This window comes from Dromiciops gliroides, chromosome X (assembly GCF_019393635.1).
Source record: "Dromiciops gliroides isolate mDroGli1 chromosome X, mDroGli1.pri, whole genome shotgun sequence".
NCBI lineage: Eukaryota > Metazoa > Chordata > Mammalia > Microbiotheria > Microbiotheriidae > Dromiciops > Dromiciops gliroides.
Genome location: NC_057867.1, coordinates 17,177,590 through 17,194,062, shown reverse-complemented (window position 1 = coordinate 17,194,062; position 16,473 = coordinate 17,177,590). Strand labels below are relative to the sequence as shown.

Below are 16,473 nucleotides of genomic sequence, written 5' to 3'. Positions count from 1 at the left end.
CTCAAATCTTGCTAGGAAAAGGAATGTTAAGATCACCTTCCCCACCCCACCCCCAGGGCAAAGTCTATTATCTAGGTGTGGTTTAATCCCATCAGTCCTAATCTAGACTAAAGTATCTCTCCATTCTTTTTGTTTCCTTGAGTTTGTCTGGGTTGAAATTTGATGCTGTCTCAAGGAGAACTAGACTTTCTGGAATAGGGGGGAGAAAGGACTGATCCCCTAAGAAACCAATTATAATTATTTTCTCACGATTACAACTATTTATCAAAATAGTCATCCCTTAATTTCTTCATTGGTAAGTTTATGATGGCCTAGGGGATGTGTTATTTAAAATATTGTGGGACTAGGCTGGGGTTTCTAAAATATTGCTACTTTTAAATTAATGTCTATTGTACCAGTTTGGCAATAAGCTTATTATTAATTAATATCACATATTAATAAAGTATTGACTGCATGTCTCCCTGACTTCCCACTAGTCACAGGCTCACAGGCCTAAACAATTACATACCCAGCATGAAGAGTAAAAGAGTCCCAGGAAGAAGAGACAAGAGAGAGAGAGATCCTCATGTGCCCAGGGATTTTATCCTATTTTTGGTAGAGGTGGGTCACTGCACATTGATCTAAGCTAATTGGTTAGCAGAGATCAAATTCCAACTATCTGAGTGTGCTTCTTCCCCTAGATAATCAGAAGGATCAATCTGCATTCCTTTTGTTAAACTGAAGGCTCATCCTGGGCTGGTTTCTGGTGAGGGGGAGAGAGCAGCTAACACTAACATGTCTGGGTTTCTTCTAGAAATTAATTATTAATAGTTCTTTTCTTACCATAGACATAAAATTGGCAGAACAATCTTTTCTTCTGTTTTCTTAGCATGTAACTGTGTATAATAGGTTTTGATTAATCTTTTAATTTCTTCTGATTTTATTGATAAATGTAAAAGGTTTATTAATTTTTTATTAAATTTATTTTATTTTATTAGTCTTTTTAAAGAAGTACTTTCTAGTTTCATTTATCATTTCTAAAGGTCTTTGGTTGCCATTTTATCTATTTCCCTTCTAGTTTTTAATTAATATCTCCTCATTTTTGTTTTTTTTTAGTTCTGTTTATTTGTTGGCTTTTAATTTTTTAAATGCATATTCAGTTCATTAATCATCTTTTTCTGTTTTGTAAATTTATATTTACAGGGATATTTTAACCTGTATTGCTTTAGATACATACTAGAAATTTACATAAGTTTTTTAACATTATCATATGATTTTGCATATTTATTTGTTTCTACAATTTTTTCATCAACCCAATCATTGTTTAGGATTTCATGACCAAATTTCCACTTGGCTCTGCTTTTGTTTCTGCTGCTTTTTTTTAAATTTTTCAATTAGCATTTTATTTTCCCCAGTTACATGTAAAAACAATTTTCAACATTCATCTTTAAAATTGAGTTCCAAATTCTCTCCCTCCCCACCCCCCTCATTGAGAAGGCAAGCAATTTGATATAGTCATGCAGAACATTTCCATATTAGTCATGGGTTTTTTGTTGTTGTTGTTGTTATTTTGCTTTGTTTTGGGTTTTTTGCAGGCAATGAGGGTAAGTGTCAAGTGTCTGAGGTCAGATTTGAACTCAGATCTTCCTGAATCCAGGGCTGGTACTTTATCCACTGTACCACCTAGCTGCCCCCTATATTAGTCATGTTGTAAAAGAAAATAGACCAAAACAAAAACCCACGAAAAATTAAATTTTAAAAATGTATGCTTTGATTTGTATTCAGACTCCATCAGTTCTTTCTCTGAGGATGGATAGCATTTTTCATCATAAGTCTTTCATAGATATCTTGGACTATTTTATTGCTGAGAATAGGTAAGTCATTCACAATTGATCATGTTCAAATGGTTCTCATTTCACTTTTGCATCAGTTCATGTAAGTCTTTCCAGTTTTTCTGACAGCATCTCATTCATCATTTCTTACAGCATATTAGTATTCAATCATAATCATATACCACAAATTGTTTAGCTCTTACCCAATTTCCAATTCTTTGCTACCAGAAAAGAGTTGTTCTAAATATTTCCAAATTGCTGTGTTTAATGGTTGGATCATTAAACAGCTCCATCAGCAGTGTCACAATTTTCCCACACCCCTTCTACCATTTGTCATTATCCTTTTCTGTCCTATTAGCCAATCTAATAGGTGTGAGATAGTACCTCAGAATTATTTTAATTTGCATTTCTCCAATCAATAGTTATTTAGAGGGTTTTTTTTTCCAATATGGCTATAGAGAGCTTTGATTACTTCATCTGAAAACTTGACAATTCATGTTTTTTGATCATTTGTCATTTGGAGAATGGCTCTTATTTTTATAACTTTGACTCTTTTGTCTATATATTTGAGAAAAGAGACATTTATCAGAAACTTGATTCAAAAATTTTTTCACAGTTATGATTGCTAACTATATTTCACTCCATCCTATTTCCCCCATTTATTCTATACTATCTCTCCTCTTACTCTGTCCCTCCCCAAAAGTGTTTTGCTTCTGACTACTGCCTCCCCTAATCCATCCTTCTTTCTATGAGCACCCCCCTTCTCTTATTCCATTCGCCTCCTACTTTCCTGTAGGATAAGAGATTCCTATAATCAATTGTGTTTGTATGTTATTCCCTTTGAGCCAATTTTGATGAGGGTAAGGTTAAAGCATCCCCTTTCACATCCCTCATCTTCCTCTCCACAATAAAAGTTCTTTCTTGCCTCTTTTATGTCAAATTTACCCCATTCCACCTCTCCCTTTCCCTTTCTCCCAATGTATTCTTCTTTCTCCCTCCTTAATTTAATTTTTTTAGATATAATTTCATCATATTCAACTCTAACCTGTGCACTAGCTCTCTCTCTATCTATCTATCTATATATATGTATGTATATATGTATATATAAAATCTTAACTGCCCTAATAATGATAAAGTTCTTGTGAGTTACAAGTATCATATTCCCATGTAGGAATGTAAACAGTTTAATGCTTATGCTTTCCCTTTCCTTTTTTACCTTTTTATGCTTATCTTGAGTCTTGTATTTGAAATTAAATTTTCTATTCATCCCTGGTCTTTTCATCAGGAATGCTCGAAAATCCTCTATTTTATAAATATCCGTTTTTTCCCCTGAAGGATTATATTCATTTTTGCTGGGTAGGAGATTCTTGGTTGTAATCTTAGCTCTTTTGCCCTCTGGAATATCATTCCAAGCCCTGTGAAACAGCTAAATTTTGTGTTATCCTGACTGTGACTCCACAGTACTTGAATTGTTTCTTTCTGGTTGCTTGATACTTTTTTCCCTTGACCTGGGAACTCAGGAATTTAACAATAATATTCCTGGGAATTTTCATTTTGGGATCTCTTTCAGGAGGTCATTGGTAGATTCTTTCACTTTCTATTTTACACTCTGGTTCTAGAATACCAAGGCAGTTTTCCTTAATAATTCTTAAAAGATCCAACCTCAGATATTTGACACTAGCTGTGTGACCATGGTCAAGTCACTTAACCCTCATTGCTCTGCAAAAATATAAATAAACAGCAGCAACAACAACAACAATAATAATAATAATAATTCTTGAAAGATGATATCTATGCTCTTTTTTTGTTTTGATCATGGCTTTTGGGAAGTCCAATAATTTTAAAATTATTGCTCCTGGATCTATTTTCCAAGTCAGTTGTGTTTCCAATGATATTTCACTTTGTCTTCTTTTTTTCATTCTTTTAATTTTGTTTTATTATTTATTGATGTCTCAGAGAGTCAGTTTCCATCTGCTCAAAGAAGTTTTTCAATATCTGGTTTGAAACAGGGAAAAATTTAGCTGGTGAATTAGAAAACATAAAGATTAAAAAACAAACAGTATGCTCCAATCTGCATTGAACCCATCAGTTCTTTTTCTGGAGGTGGATAGCATTTTTCATCATAGGTCCTTCAGAATTGTCTTAGGTTTTTCTATTGCCGGGAACAGCTAAGTCATTCACAAATTATTTATGGCACAATATTGCTCTTAATTGTGTATACTCTTCTGATTCTAGTTATTTCACTTTCCATCAGTCCATATAAGTCTTTCCAGTTTTTTTTCTAAAAGCATCCTGATCATCATTTCCTATAGCACAATAGAATTCCATCAGATTCATATACTGCACTTTGTTCAGCCATTCTCCAATTGATGGGCATACCCTCAGTTTCCAGTTCTTTGCCAACACAAAAAGAGCAGATATAAATATTTTTGTACGTATAAGTCCTTTCATTTATTTATTTTTCTTTTTTTGATGTCTTTGGAACATAGATCTAGTAGTGGTATTCCTTGATCAAAATGTATTTACCTTTTTATAGTTCTTTGGACATAGTTCAAGATTGCTCTCCAGGATGTTTCCATCAATTCTCAATTCCACCAACAGTGCAGTGTCCCACTCCCACATCCCTTTCAACATTGATCATTTTCCTTTTCTGTCATATTAGCCAATCTAATAGGCATGAGGTGGTAGCTGAGGGTTGTTTTACTTTGCGTTTCTTAGTCAGTAATTATTTAGAACATTTTTTCATATGACTAGAGAAAGCTTTGATTTCTTTATCTAAAAACTGCCTATTCATATCCTTTGACAATTTATCAATTGGATAATGACTTCTTTTATTATTAATTTGCCTCAGTTCCTGCTATGTTTGAGAAATGAGGCCTTTATCAGATAAATTTGATATAAAAAATTTTGAGTCATTTTGTTTTGCTTCTAATCTTTGCCGCATTGGGGGTTTTTTGTGCCAAAAGTTTTTAAATTTAATGTAATCAAAATTATCCACTTATATCTCATAATGCTTTCTCTCTATTATTTGGTAATAAATCCTTCTCTTATCTCCCCATGCTCCCCTAATTTGTTTATGGTATCTCCTTTTATGCTAAATGCATGGTCAAATTACTGTAGATGCCATGTATGGCTGAGAACAGAATTTTATTCTTTCCCATTCAATTTTTTCCAGAGGTCCGTTTAACTTTTCTACAATTCTATTCATCTTCTTTATTTCTTTCCTGTTTAGTTTTTGGTTAGATTTTTCTAGATAACTAGAAAGTTATTTAGTGGGTATCAAAGTGGAGGGTGAGTCCTGGTATTTTTGGTTAACCAATTCAAAAGTAATAATAAATAGTATATATAGGTATGAATTAAGAATATAAAATTTTAGCTCTTTTCTTCTTCTTGTTTTTATCTCTGTGTATGTTACACATGGGTAATGAAACGTCCAAAGATGGCTTTATCCCCCTCCCACTGGGACTGCCATGGGCCAGATATGAGAGTGGCACTGAAACCTTCCTGTATTTGACAGGAAAGTTAAGTTATCTGAAATTCTACTCAGATGTACATTTTAAACTTAATTTATAGATTTGTAGCCTAGGCAAAGATGAGAACTTCTGGCTCTGTTAAGATAAACCTCTGAGAAAAATTTTCTTTTTCTCTTTCTCCCCCTCTCTCACTTTTTGACTACAAGCATCAGGGGGACAGGAGAGAGGCAGAGGAGGAAAAACTCAGTGAAACCAAACTTATTTGGGATATTGTTGATAAAGGAAGTATCAGATCAGAATATGCAAGGAGTAAGGTGTAATTTTAAAAGGTTAATAATTTCTTATGCTGTATGTATTTGTGCATGATGTAAAGCATGACCCCTCTGGAGATACCTAGCAAGGCAGACAAGAAATAACATTTTGTAACCAGATGTTTGTGTTCCTGTGTCTGTGTTCATATTTCTTTCAGTGTCTGTAATTGTGCTCATGTAAACTTTGCTGGCAAAGCTCTATGTCTTGTTATCTACTCCTTCCACCCACCTTCTGCCAATGATTGGTTTATTTTTTTACAGTTAGAAAAGAAGACCATTTCACAGATTATACAGAGATAGATTTGGAGGCTGTGTCAGTGAAAGTTTCAAGGCTTGCACTTTGGAATTTGACTGGTACTTAATCTTTTGCTGGTGCATGAAAAAGGAAAAAGAAATTGCGTGTATCAGGATATAACAAGAAGGTTATTGAGTCTGACTGAAACATCTAATCCGATATTTAGGGAATCCTATACACTACAGTGAAGTACTGATCAATTGAAAAGTAACTTTGAATTGGTGTGTGTACCTTGAAATTGGAAATATTGCTATAAATCATGTGAGATTCTTACTCAATTTTATAATAGATTATCCATTTGCTTCTTAAGAATTGTCTCACCCATACAAGAGGAGCTTATGTAAAAAAGCAACTTGAAAATGCTTTCTGTTACTTTTGTGAGTTATATGTCAGAACTTAGTTGTTATTAGTATAGACTAATCTGTTAAAGACTTTATAATTGCTAAGAACCCATTAATGGGTTTTGGGTGCCTCCATTTTTAAAGAAATACCTAAATTATAGAAAATCAAAATTTAGAATTATATGATAGGGGCAGTTAGGTGGCACAGTGGATAAAGCACTGGCCCTAGATTCAGGAGGACTTGAGTTCAAATGCAGCCTCAGACACTTGACACTTACTAGCTGGGCAAGTCACTTAACTCTCATTACCCAGCAAAAAAATAAATAAATAAATTTTAAAAGGATTATATGATAGGTAAAGTAGTAGATCATTGGGTGTGTTTAACAATGTGCTGATATTATTAAAGGGGATATTCAGTGGAGTGAATATAGTCTGGAATATAGTTGAAATATAGGACTTGAGTAAAGAAACGTAGTGTAGTCTGAATAATTGGTTTTGAAGATTTGAAAAGAGAAATAAAAGTTGGAGGGAAAATATGAAAGGTAGATAAGAAAGTTTGGGGACAAATACTATCCATGGAGAGTTGTTCTGAGTGCCCTTGTGCCAGCTTCAGAAAGTTTAAGCATGTTGAGAAAATTTGAATATGTCAACAGAAAAGGGTTTAAAAAGTTTCATCTTTGTTTAAGTGGTAAGGTTGTATCAAACTTCATGTCATAATCTTATTGGGAAATATAGTAATAAAGAATTGCTATATTGATTTGGAGATATATAGAGAAACAGGCTAGGAGTAAATTGATAAGCAATGTGTTCTTTCTGAGATTGTAGAACCCAGATTTTGAACTAAATGTATTCTTTTTTTGTTTGTTTTTGATTTTGATAAGGCAATTGGGGTTAAGTGACTTGCCCAGGGTCACACAGCTAGTAAGTGTCAGGTATATGAGGCCGGATACGAACTCGGGTCATCCTGAATCCAGGGCCAGTGCTTTATCCACTAGAAGGTGATTTTTAAAAAAACTGTTGTATTATTTTTATCAGCCCTGCTAACCTTGTTTTATGTTTTGTAATTACAATTTAGGAAACTGGAAATTTCCATTGTTCCCTTTTTGAAAGATTGTCACCTGAGTAATTTGGGATTATTGTCATAATGTTAAAAACTATCAAGTATTTACATAGGTATTTTAAAAGGGAAAATTAATAATTGGGGGCAGCTGGCTGGCACAGTGGATTCAGGAGGATCTGAGTTCAAATCCGGGCTCAGACACTTGACACTTACTAGCTGTGTGACCCTGGGCAAGTCACTCATTGATCCACAAAAAAAAAGAAGAGAAAAAAAATTGTTAATTGATTATTGTGTGAAAATGATGGAAAGAAAGGATCTTGTAGATTCCACTTATTTTGTAGAGTTCCCAGGTTGCTGGAAACTATCTCTGTGGGCCAGGTCATCAGACCTTGGAATCCCTAAATAATGAAATTGGCTAAATTGAGAATTTATAAGTTTGTGTATAATATTGAAGTCATTTCTAATGATTGATCCTTCCACCAGGATGAGTCTAAGCTCATGGAGAAGAAGAAAAACAAGTGAAGAATTATTAAGTGTAATATTAAGTGTAAATCTTATGTATGTGTGAGTCCTGGTAAACGTTTATTGCTTGTTGAAACTCTATGAGACCAAAAATAGTTGTTTCTAAGGTATGATTAATAAAACTTGCCATTTGAGGTAAAAGCTCTTGGAATTGTAAGTGATATTGTATAGAGCTGTAAATTCAGATAAAATTGTTTGATGGATCATTAAGCTAGTAATCTACCATCTGAGAGACATGCCACAAGCTTCTTTGAGGGAATGGGATCCTGAACTATTACAGGTAGAGGTGTTTATCTAGGAGAAAGCTTGGCATAGCCTAAGGTAGGATCCTACTGGCTCAGGCTCCCCATTTTGTTCCCTTTTTTTTTTTGACAGAAATGTTTCTTACCTAGGATTCTTGAGTTTGGCTAAATTATTGGGGGCCAGAGTGGGGTTTTCTAAGATATTGCTACTTATAAATTAGTGGCTATTGCACCAATTTAGGTAGTAAGCCTTTATTATTAAACTATATTAAATATTAGTAAAGAACTGACCGTGTGTCATTTCCCTAACTTTTTCACTAGTCATAGGCTTATAGGCCTAAACAGAAGCAAGAGAGCAAGCCCCCTATGGTCCAGTGCTTTTCCTCCTTCTGATAGAGGCAGCTATTTACACACTGATCAAAGCTAATTGGTCAGCATCATTCAATTCCATTGATTGACATGACTTGAGGGTGGTCCATATTAAAATGAGCTCTACCTTGATGACATCAAGGTCTAGTGGGAGATGGAACCCTGAGGGCAAAGGCACATTCAGATAGTTGTTTCTGTCTCTATTCTTTGTACAACTTGCACAGGATTAGGCCCTGAGTTTAGTTGAACCTTCCAAAGTAGGGGCAAAGAGAGGAAGGGTCCCCTTAAAAAACCCAATATTAATAATTTTCTCACAGTGGAATTGTTACTGTATCATTGTTTGTCAACTGTGACTCTAACCTGAAGTCAGACCTCTGTAAGGTTCCTGTCATATATGTGTTGAGTTATTAAGGACCAGTTTTGATACCATTAAAATTATGTCCCTGCTTTTTTCCTTTTATAGCAAATGTCTATAATCAGAGCAAGTGGTCAGTAGAAGATAGGAGCACAATGCAAGTATGTAAGATCTTACTCTTTTCAGTCTAAATGTGTAGTCATTCTATATCCAAAATAACTAAGTAACTTAGTACTTGGGCTTGCCATCTGCCTGCTAATACTTACATAGATAGTCATGTGTAAGATTAAGTCCCTGGAATAGCTCCTTCTTTCTGAATGCTGTGGGACTAATTAGACAAAGGTAAAAGAAGCTTGTGAAACAAAGATAAAAACACAATGTTAAATCATTTGCTTGTAACTAGATATATATTTCTGGATAAAATAAGGTCCTTAAATGTTTCCAAATGATGTAAGAATAATTGAGTGTTGATGTAACAGTTAATGAAATGAAGTTGTTATTCTATTAATAATTAAAATGAAATCAGAAATATCTTCAGTTTCATTTGAAGAAATGAATTTTAGTGCAATTTTCTTCGAGGAATGCAACTTATGGAATAATTTGTGTTACACCAATGGAAAAGTCAATTTTATTTAAGATTCTTATTTAATGGGGAAATGACACCTGTTGTTTCCAGTAGTGTAAACATGTTTTACCAACAACTTATTTGATATGCACTGTTTTGAAATTGATTACGTAAGTGTAACTATAGAACTCATTCCAAGTATTTGCTACAATTGAAGTTAACTTGGTAACTTTTATGTAAATTCATGTGTGTATCATAAGTCATATTCTTATAAAATGTATTTTGCAATATATGTTTTTAAAACATATGTTTTAGCCCCCTCCCCTCCTAAGGGGGGGGATTGAATAATAGAATTAAACTGAATTGAATTGGAATTAAATTAAGTGGTATTTAAATTTGGGGTTCTAAAATAATTAATAGTTAATATTAAAAATGAGTAAAAATGTTGAAAAAAGGACAGCACCCATCTTTTCATAAAATATGTAATTTGGAAAATTTTATGAGTTCTGTATTCTGTGGTATTTAAATATTTAGTTTGTATTTTAAAGTCTTACATATATCGATGTAACAGTAACCCTTTAGTTTGTTGTTAACAATGTTCATGTTATGTATAGAGTTTAGATAAAGATAGAAACAACATGACCTATTTATAACCTAAATTAGCTAGTTTTAGTTGAACTACAGGCTCATAATTTGATATTCCCCTTTTAGCTTTGTTATTGCTTAGATCAGAACCACAAAGGTCCAGCTGGTTTCCACCACATATACTAGTTGTTATAGAAGTAAATCCATTGACTATTATGGAAATCTGTTATTGAGATCTGTTTTGCAGAAGATTTTAGCAGAAACATGTAAGGAGTCTTTACAATTAACTTGGAACCAGAAAAGAAGTCCACTGATGTGGTGCACCAGAAGACACATTATTTTCCAGACTGCCCAAAGAAGACCTGTTTCAGGGACTGCCAACTACATGGGACATCTGAGATCCAAGATGAAATGTATTGATTGAATGGATATTGGGAAGGGTTACTAAATTACAGGGAGACTTAATATTGATGTTCATTATTGTACCCCCTTTGGCCTTTATTTTCTGTATCTGTATTCTCTTGGTTTTCTTGATGTTGTAGAATTTCTCCCTCTGGATTAATCCCTGATTTTAAATATTCTTACTATTGCTTGTACTGTGCTTTGTTTATGGTTCTGATCTCACTTTATAATTGGAACTATCCTGTATCAGCCCTGAGATGGAAAAGTCCCCAAGGTTTCTTATGAGCTTTCTGTCTCTTGACCTTTATCTTTGTGAAGTTTCTTTCTCTTGCCTTCAGAGACCCTTCCCAGGTAGTATTCATGGGTATGTTTTACCAACTACACTCTTTATGGTCTTTGGCATACTCAGGGGTCACATTAACAAATGGGAAGGGGATATTAAGGGCTCCTCTGAAGTTGTCTTTTTGAGTTGCCATATTTTCCAAAAACACTGGACCTAGAGTATACAATAAGCCCTGAGTGTGTTAAAGGTGAAGCCCCACCCTCCACCCTGAGATGACTCAATTTCTTGTTTGCATTACAAAGTGTAATGCCTGTATGTCCTTGAGAGTCAAGACAGGTGCCAGTCAGTCAACACAGACTGAGAAACTGTGTCTGTACCTGGGACCCTTGTAGATAAGCAGACCATCATATCTTCATGACCTAGCAGTTCGCAAGAGAAAAGAATGCTGCCATTCTCATTTTACTTATTCATTATTTCTCTTCCCCTGTAGAGGGGATTGTCCCTTTTCACATCCCCTATGACTTCCCTTTTTCCCTGAAACTTAAATACCAAGGCTTTCCTTGTACTGCTGGATACCTTGGTATGGGAGTTCTCACATGCATATGCCTTTCTCTTGTAATAACTCCCATTGTAATACATGTCTCATGGACTTGTGATGTTGCTTTTGGTTAATACTGTATATAATATGCTGCTTTTTAAATTTTTGGTTCATTATTCCTCTTATCTTCTATGTTGCTAATGTATGTTTGGAGGGATATATACTTTTTTTCCTGCTTAGGACTGCTTTATCTGCATCCTGGAAATGTGTATTGTTTCATGATCATCATCTTCATCCTCATCCTCATACCCTCCTCATCATTCTTTCAAATAATTACTTGTTTTTGTTTTTTTTTTAATATTCTTTGAACTTGTCATTATTTAGGATTTCATTGTTGAGTTGCCATATAGTTCTCTGTCTCATGTTTGTTCTGTCTGAACCAATTACTATATTTAAGTTATGGTCTAGGCAGAGAGGTGGGGGTAGGGAGTTGACAGCATCATTTCATCTCCCCTCTCTGCTCCCCAGTTTCCCCCTCCAGCACCCACTGAACAAACATCGCAACCCCAGCTCTTCAACTCAAGAGATCCTACGCTGCCCTGATGGCCACTGGCAACCTTGCCCACAACCCACTCTACCGGGTCCTGATTCGGGTGTCTGAGACCTTCCCCAGAATGGAGAGGAAGCTTCAAAAGTATTTCCAGAACCCATGGAGGTCTGGGGGAGGAAAGTGCAAGGTCAAAGCTGGTCCCCGAGAAGGTACTTTCTGGGTAGAGTTTTATAAAAGACAAGCCAAGGAAGGCGTGATGGCAAAGAGAGAACACTCAGTGGCAATCAATGATACGTCATATGTGAATGTCTTCATAGAAACAAATGAAGACCCAGGAGAGAACAACACTTTTGAGACAAGCCAGCTTTCCTCGCAGACTCTGTCACTCCAAAAGGAATTTCCAAATGAGAAGCACCGAAATCAAGGAGGTGCTCCTAGCTCTTCTCATTCCTTCATTCACAAGATATTTCACCATGTGGAGGCCCAGATGAACTTCAAACTTTCTAAAGATCAAAGAGTGAAAATTATTAACCTCTGCCCAAATCTCAAAATAGAGGGAGGCCATGATATACCAGAGAAAGTGATTGGTCAATATGAAGACATTGAAAAAATTTATCAATTCTTAAGTGAGACGATGCTGGAAAATGAGGAGAAAGAGGATTTTGCCCACTCAGCCTCAGCAAGAGAAATCGAGCACATTATGCCAAATGACTGTGACAGTCCCATTCTTCACTCAAACTCAGAAGAAGGAACAGAAGAAGAGTCAGACCTTATCTCAGTTCCTACACATATGTATGAATACTTCAAATATTTCTTTGCTGAAACTTTGTACAGCATAGAAAGAGATCATCAAGTACATATCAGAAGTTCTTTGCCAGATCCTGCTGGAAATGTGTGTTTACACTTTGAGACAAATAAGTTAAGGGACAGAAAAGCAGCTCAAGAAGCTTTTACCAGAGCATTTCAGAGGGAAATACAGAATGTGACCCGTCAGGATGTTCATTTCACAGATAATAAGCTGGCCCTTGATGTCCAAAAAACACTGACTGACATGTTCCAAAACCTCCATATTAAGGCTGAAGGAAAAGTCTTAATCATCTGGGGAAACCCACAAGATATTTCAGGAGCTCAGCATTTCATTGAAACAAACTTCACCAGGAAAGAACCTGTGGACATGTTGGCCCAAAACACAATGAAGAATGGAATGGAGGTTGATACTGCTCACTTTCGCCTTCTGCGCCAAGAAGTCACACAGATAGAAAAAACATATGGCATTGCAATGGAATTGGTGAACAATCCTCAAACCCGAAAAACCGTCATTATATTTAAACCAAAAAACAAAGGCTTAGACCTCTCTGCACATGCCTATGAAGATTTGATTTATGTTTTTCGGATGCTCTTACCTCAGGTTCTCAAAGAGGTTGTTACCCTGAAACCATTAGAACAAGGAAGAAAGTATTGGCCTGAAAAGACCTTCTTTGAAGACTTTGAAAGAGAGCACCCCTATGTAAACTTGGAGTGGAATGAACAAGAACTGACAGTAACTGGTTTGCCCAATAACCTTGAAGAAGCAATGAAACATATTAAGAGATATTTTAATATTGAAGGTCCTGCTCAGCATAGACAAGGCCCAGCCTTTGGAAGGAATTGGAATAGAATCCCCAAATCCCACTTGAACAAAAATGATGATGATGACGACGACGATGATGACGATGATGACGACGACGATGATTTCAATATGGATTTATCTCCCTTCAAGGGGTTGCCTAGCTGGTGGGACTTAGGAAAAGTGGAGAAGGAGGAAGAGCAGGAGGAGTGTGTCATCTGTATGGAAGTCATTCGCCAGAAAGAAGTCCTCCCAAAGTGCAAGCATGGGTTCTGTGGCCCTTGTATCAGAGAGGCCATGAAACATAAGCCAGTGTGCCCTGTATGCCAGACTTCCTATGGTATCGTGAAAGGGAATCAGCCAGATGGAACAATGACAACCTCTTACAGGTCTTCTTCACTTCCAGGTTATAATTCCTGTGGCACCATTGTGATTCATTATGACATGCGGGGAGGCATACAGACAGAAGAGCATCCCAACCCAGGAAAACGCTATGAAGGAACAAGACGGGTGGCATACTTGCCAAATAATGAAGAAGGACGCCAGGTTTTGCACCTCCTCAGAAGAGCTTTTGACCAAAGGTTGATTTTCACAGTAGGACAGTCCCGGACCTCAGGAGTCAAGGATGTGATCACTTGGAATGATATTCACCACAAAACTCTGCAGTTCGGCGGGCCAGAAAACTTTGGTTACCCTGATCCCAATTATCTGCAACGAGTCAAGATGGAGCTGAAGGCAAAAGGAATTGAGTAAGAGTGCTAACTTCAAGGATGCCTTGAGAGCTGGGCTTGCAAGAGCTGCAGCTGTGGACAGTAATCAAAGCAACCATAAAAATATTTGTGTGTCCTGGCATCTCTTAGAGAATAAGAAAAGAATTTGAGAAGAATTTAGTTTGTTTAGAGGTGAGTGAGATGAACTGCTATCTGCTAACCTGTCTAATTTCTTGGAGTGTTTTACTTTTTATTAGACAAACTGAGAGCCTGGTAGGAATGTAAAAGTTGCTATAGTAAGAACCCGAAGTATATCTCTCAGTGCTTTCCTGCCTGTATCCATTTTGCTGTCACCAGAGATGCTGGAGTTAAGGAATCTTCCATACCACCTGCACAAAGTGATGATTGAGCCTCAGTCCCATTCACATTATTTGTGGCCAGCTGTTGGTGGCCTCTGAACTTACCAGAGCTAGCTAGTTCCCTTCTAACTGGCATGGTATCCAGGAACATTGAAAAGACTGGAAGACATCTCGACGAAGATTATATAGTCTCCAAATACTTAGGAGTCCTTCACTTCAGAAAGAAACTATCCATCCTCGGGGCTCTGGCAAATTTGATATAAATTGAGGCATGGGGAAAGATTTCTGTCTTCAGTCAAGTATAGTGACTTTCATTGACTTTCAGGAACAAATAGAAAAGCCTCTGTTTGGCATTCAAAGGCCTACATAACCTTGCCCCACCCCTCTTTCCTTCCCCACTGTGTACTCTGATTCAGTGATCCTGGCCTCCTTGATGTTCCTTGCACAAGAAACTCCATCTCTCCAGATTGTGCGTTTTCACTGGATATTCCCCATGCCTGGAATTCTTTTCCTCCACATTTCTACCAGTCAACTCCCCTGACTTCTTTCAAGTCCTACCTAAAATCCTACCTTCTACATGAAGCCTTTCCTAACCCCCTTTAATACTAGTGCTTTTCCTGTGTGGATTATCTTGAATTTGTCCTGTATGTAGCTTGTCTGTACATAGTTGTTTACATATTGTCTTCTCCTTTAGATTATGAAGTACTTGAGAATAGAGATTGTCTTTTGCCTTCTTTTGTAACCCCAATACTTAGCACAGTGCCTAGCATAGAGTAGGTACTTAAAAAATACTTGTTGACTAACTGACTATGGGCAGGCTCATCTACATGAGAATCTAAGTTTCCAGATTAATAGGCAGCAACTAGCATTGGCTTGTGTGCTGGCCTGCTTTTCAGCATTCTTAGCTCACCTTTTGGGGTTAACCTTGTGGCAATTGCTCTGTTTGTCTAGTCTTAGTGAGACCATATTCATACCTATTTTGTGACTTTTGACCTCCACAAAATTGCCTGCTCAAGATGCCATTGTTCTAGGTGCCCCCTTAAAAGTGTACTTGTAGGGCTACAGATGAAATGCCCATTCATTTCTGAATAAGTCCACCCCTTTTGTATTTACAAAAAACAAAAAACTAAGCAGAAATATTCATTAGGAGCTTACATACTGGAGTCAGTATCATTGCTTGGAGAATGGAGAACCAGAGAATACAGAGAGGTTACTTTCCCAGTTACAAACAGCTTATTGGTGATAATGTTAATATGGTGATAACCCTATTGCACCAGGACAGAAGGTTAGGTAGCTTAAAAGATCTTTAGTTGGTTCTTCTTTAAATAATCAAATCATCTGGATGTGGCTCTATGCTTATGTTAGGGGAGACATGATTTAATGGCTATGTCAGATGCTTCTAATAAAGTGAAAACTGTGTAATGATTAGAAGAAAAGAATTATGGTCTGTCAAGAATTTATTAACTATTTCTGTGTTTTTACATTTCTTTGCAATATCTCTGTACGCTAAATTGACATGGTCAGTTTTTGTAAAAGTTCTCTGTGTTACTGTGAAATGTGTATATTCTTCTGCAGTGCCATTTAGAAGATGCCAGAAGTCTTTCTGATCTAGTTTCTCTAGTGATTTGTTCAGTTCCTTGTTTTCCTTTGTGTTTATATTTCTATTAAAAGTCATTCTAAACTGAGAGAGAGAGGTGTTGATGATTTTGTATGTAAACAAATTCATCTATACTCTTTATCTTTTTATGAGGTACAAATCAGCAGCTCCCTCATGTGAGCCAGGAGGATGCTTGAGTCTCAAGTATGGAGAATGCAGGAGCCAAAATTATTGGGCACCCAAGCACAGGCTGAAAACTGGGAAGGCATAATGAATTAAGGTGGACCCTTTCGTGGAATAAACTGCTTTTAAAAATTCCCTGAAAATGTATAGAAAAGGTAGTAGGTGAATCACAGGAATGCTTAAATTTGGGTAAGCCCAATACACCGTAGTTAACTTTATCTAATTTTCCTTCTTTTCTTACCAGTAAAATCGGTTACTACATGGGCACTGCCTCTTTTTGGTAAGTCCTTATTTCTCTAAGTCTTTAGTTATTGAT

The 16,473-nt window shown here is 36.3% G+C and overlaps 1 protein-coding gene across 10 annotated transcripts in view; it reads left to right on the top strand.

The window, feature by feature from the left end:
* Positions 1 to 16,473, top strand: part of LOC122734155 (E3 ubiquitin-protein ligase DTX3L-like) — a 52,561-nt gene that overhangs the window by 20,815 nt on the left and 15,273 nt on the right. For 7 of the 10 annotated variants that reach the window (XR_006354006.1, XR_006354008.1, XR_006354004.1 and 4 more), the window contains exon 2: positions 16,402 to 16,437. Coding sequence is in view for 1 of the 10 variants with exons in the window: in XM_043974880.1 (XP_043830815.1) it covers positions 11,755 to 14,061 (2,307 nt within the window). In the remaining 9 variants the exon portion in view is untranslated. Of the gene's footprint in view, positions 1 to 8,896; positions 8,941 to 11,680; positions 16,065 to 16,132; positions 16,313 to 16,401; positions 16,438 to 16,473 lie in introns of those variants that run through there. The other 3 variants (XR_006354001.1, XR_006354002.1, XM_043974880.1) reach the window with 3 other exon arrangements.